This window comes from Priapulus caudatus, unplaced genomic scaffold (genome assembly GCF_000485595.1).
Source record: "Priapulus caudatus unplaced genomic scaffold, Priapulus_caudatus-5.0.1 Scaffold835, whole genome shotgun sequence".
Classification (NCBI taxonomy): Eukaryota; Metazoa; Priapulida; class Priapulimorpha; order Priapulimorphida; family Priapulidae; genus Priapulus; species Priapulus caudatus.
Genome location: NW_014577896.1, coordinates 36,441 through 40,002, shown reverse-complemented (window position 1 = coordinate 40,002; position 3,562 = coordinate 36,441). Strand labels below are relative to the sequence as shown.

General features: G+C 45.5%; 2 protein-coding genes across 3 annotated transcripts in view; one reads left to right on the top strand and one right to left on the bottom strand.

Annotated features, from left to right (window-relative positions):
- The window catches only part of LOC106813857 (partitioning defective 3 homolog), a 17,520-nt gene extending 16,680 nt beyond the window's left edge, over positions 1 to 840 (top strand). For both annotated transcript variants that reach the window (XM_014818097.1, XM_014818098.1), the window contains one exon: positions 608 to 840. In XM_014818097.1, the coding sequence (XP_014673583.1) occupies positions 608 to 818 (211 nt within the window). In that variant the 3' untranslated portion in view covers positions 819 to 840. The remainder of the gene's footprint in view (positions 1 to 607) is intronic.
- Positions 801 to 3,562, bottom strand: part of LOC106813856 (amidase-like) — a 15,321-nt gene continuing 12,559 nt past the window's right edge. Inside the window, exon 11 of the mRNA XM_014818096.1 lies at positions 801 to 844. Within this exon, the coding sequence (XP_014673582.1) occupies positions 839 to 844 (6 nt within the window). The 3' untranslated portion in view covers positions 801 to 838. The remainder of the gene's footprint in view (positions 845 to 3,562) is intronic.

The following is a 3,562-nucleotide window of genomic DNA, read 5'->3' as shown; positions in this document are numbered from 1 at the left end:
ATGTATGCATGCGTGCGTGTGTATGATACATATTTGTGTAATGTGTGTATGCGTGCGTGTGTATGAACATATTTGTGTGATGTGTGTGTGCGTGTGTGCGTGCGTGCGTTTGTTGCTTGTTAAATACAAAGTCGTAATAACTATGCATTTATTAAATTGTTAGACCAGAAATGTAAATCTCAAGTCATAAAATTGTGCGTAGACCGCGACATATCCCACCATCAGTACTAATATGCGTGCACGCGTGCGGGCGTGCATGCGCTTATATTTCATCGCTCTGTTACAGTGGTGAAGATTAATATAGCATAGGTTTAATGTTTAATTTGTTTATAATATCACCTAGATAGATAGTACTAGTAATTTCGATATAAAGCAGGTTACATTACAGAGTTGAAAATGAAACACCAACCACTGATATTTGACTAATCTCTTATTATTTGATCCCGTTTCTATTCAGCACTATTCATCTTTTCTGCTTTAGTTTTTCTGTCAACCCCGGACTGGATTTTTCTCACTCGCTCCGTCTCACGCTTCTCTTGCACCTCCCACTTAGTATGACGTCACACATCGTAATGGGTCTAATCGTGACGTCGATACGTAGTCACGTGAGCGATATCGGCGGCCGCGTGACGTCACACGCGGGGTGTGTCGTCTGCGCCGCGGAGCCGCTCCCAGGCGTAGGCGGCGTCGAGCACGGTGACGTCATCCCACAGCTTGCCGACGAGCATGAGACCGACGGGAAGGCCGTCGGCCGTGAAGCCAGCGTTGATGGAGATCGCCGGATGTCCGGTGACGTTGAATACGGCTACGTTCTGTGACATGCTGATAGCGTGGTCGATCATGTCTGCGATACTCATTCCATTTGTTCGATAGGACTGTAAACACAATAAATCAATTCATACATTGGGTATTTGTTGAGTTAAGAGTAGTGCCATGTATTATCTTGGGATAGTCGTGCTTTCAACATCTGGTGCAAGCCGGCACTTGGCTGTAGCAAGTTTAGGTTGTGTACAATTTTAACTGAACAGTTATTCAGTGTGTACATGCTTGCTCTCAAGAAGGGGGATGTCATCATACTCATATGTTGCATAAGCTTTCTTACGCGTGATGGTCCGGCATTCTGCGTACTGGGTGTAAACAGTCGGCGCGGAGTTTACGCCGGCCATGTTGTAATAAAGCGCGAATGCGTTTACATAATTAGCCTGGTCACGCAAAATAAGATTACACCACCAACATTCCAACGGCACGGCGGCGCCGACAACCACAGCCGCGGCAAAACGAACAACACAAACAGGGGCGTTCAGCAGGGGTAGCGGTCATAGGAGTTTGGGCTCGGAGCGCAAATGGAGCTAAAATTTGTTGCTCGCACAGCCAAATTTTTGCTGCCGGCGCGGTTTGAGTCGGAGCGTTCACGACGTATCGCAAGTGAATACTGTCTGTCAAATTCAAATTCAAATGAAATTTTATGCACAAATATCTCACAGATACCGTTGGCTAGTATGTCGGCGAGATGGTGTTGTGTACGATTTTAAAGAGTGTTTAGGGTGCTACTTCCTTTCGCGAGTATAATTATCAATTTCAGAAACGTCTCTCTCAAATTTTTATAACTGTTTTGGAGACTTGCTAATTGTCGTCAGAAGAGTACACACGTTCGAACACCTCGTGCACTCTACCGCTGCACCGCGAATTCTACGCTCCTACCTCTGCGGCCGAAAGCTCGGTGCGCAAAAATAATCTGGCCTTCCAGGCCTGGGTCCGACGTTTTCGATTGAAGCCAAATTGGCTCGTGGCGCAATTGGTACGCGCCGCGAAACCGTCCGTGTGAACGCACCAGCCTCGAGCCGATAGATCTGGCGCGGGCGCTAATTAGGCTGGGGCCAAAAACGTCCGTGTGAACGTGCCTAATGCATTACAGCAGACCATTCTCGCGTCAAGACGCACGCCAGCCTACCAGCTTTAGTCAATTACGAGACGCCCAGACACTCTGCGTAACTTTAATATTAAGTTGAAAATAACAAATTTACACTAACGAATTCAGCAATTATTAGGCAATATATAATAGTTTTTATAATGAATGAATAGAAATGGTGTTTTCTTGGAAAAAACACGCCAAAGATAGATTAATTATCTAACCGATGATAAAAGCAAAACAATACATTTACAGAATTGGGCGTAGGTGGCATTTGTTCGCCATTGTTTTAAATGTTACACGGCTTGCCATCGACTCTCGCTTGTCGTATTAGCAGTGTGATGAACTTTTGTGCTTGTGTGGCAGAATAAATTCCAATTGACCGCTGGTCGTTTTTCATGACAACCATATTATTTTATACTGTCCAGGCTTAGCAGCATCATAATATGCATAAATTAACTGGATGTACAATTAAATGTGTATGAATTTGGCATTTTTTTTTTTTTTTTTTTTTTTTTGTTTTTTTTTGTGATCGATTCTCATTCCAATGCAGCAGCCCAAATTGATGACATGAAAATTAATGAAGTTCGCTGTTAGGCGTGACGTTTGCTCGTAGCGTACGATGTGTTTCTGTCAAGCGCTACCGTCTCGTAGGCATTAACATTAGTCGTAAGTGTTATCGTAAGCATTAACATTGCATTAACTTTACGATGCTTTCATGAGCAAACGGGCCCCAGGCATTAGCTGAAAAGATATTGGGTATCATGATTGTCTGCGTACCAGTGGCCGCAGCAGCCTGAGCTTGGAGCCTCCGCAGTGACATGGCCCTCCTTGTGCGGGTTTCTCACAGGACCCGTCCCACAAGCATGGAGGCGCGCTGGCTCTCGAAATTACATGTCCTCACACGCGCCTTCCCTGAAAGGCACGTGAGCGTCATGCGTACTGAGTGCCGCGGTGTATCGTGGATAGATCTCGGAGGAATAATTCTTCGGAGCATGATGCTCTGAGCTAGAGTGCAGTAGATGCATTAATGTATTATGGGACTTTCGTATCGAGGAAATAATAATAAGTAACGACGGTTTGGTAAGTGAATTTCCGTGTTGAAACGTTGGATACCAGAGGAGAGCAACATAATTATTCAATTTAGCCTCTACAGAGAATATACCCGTAGGCCTACTCGTTAATGTTAGTTTTGATGTACCGGTGATGTTGTCCACACCAGCATCGCCAGTACCCTCGTGACGGACGGTGGCTGCGATGGGGGCATAAAAGTCCTTGCAGGCACACGGGAATGCCATTCATTCATAGGCAGCACCAGCGGACCTGGATGCTTAATCCTTGAATGGCGACGGTGCGACAGCCAGCAGGACGAGTGGGCATGCCACTGGTCTAATGTCGCACCTCCGAGTACGCTGAACAAACATAATAACATCAGCAATTAATACCCGTCAGAGCCAGCTATCGCCGTTATGACTTGAGCCTAGGTGTCCGTTGGGGTCTGTTTTTATGGCTGCATGCAATTGACATAATTTTATTCTATTATTATGCCGTGTGAATGCTACCGTTAATATGATCGAGCTATATAGCCTTCGTGGAGTAGATAGGTGAAGTACGCAATGCGTTTGTAGGGGTTGTCCGTGGCGGGTTTGGTCT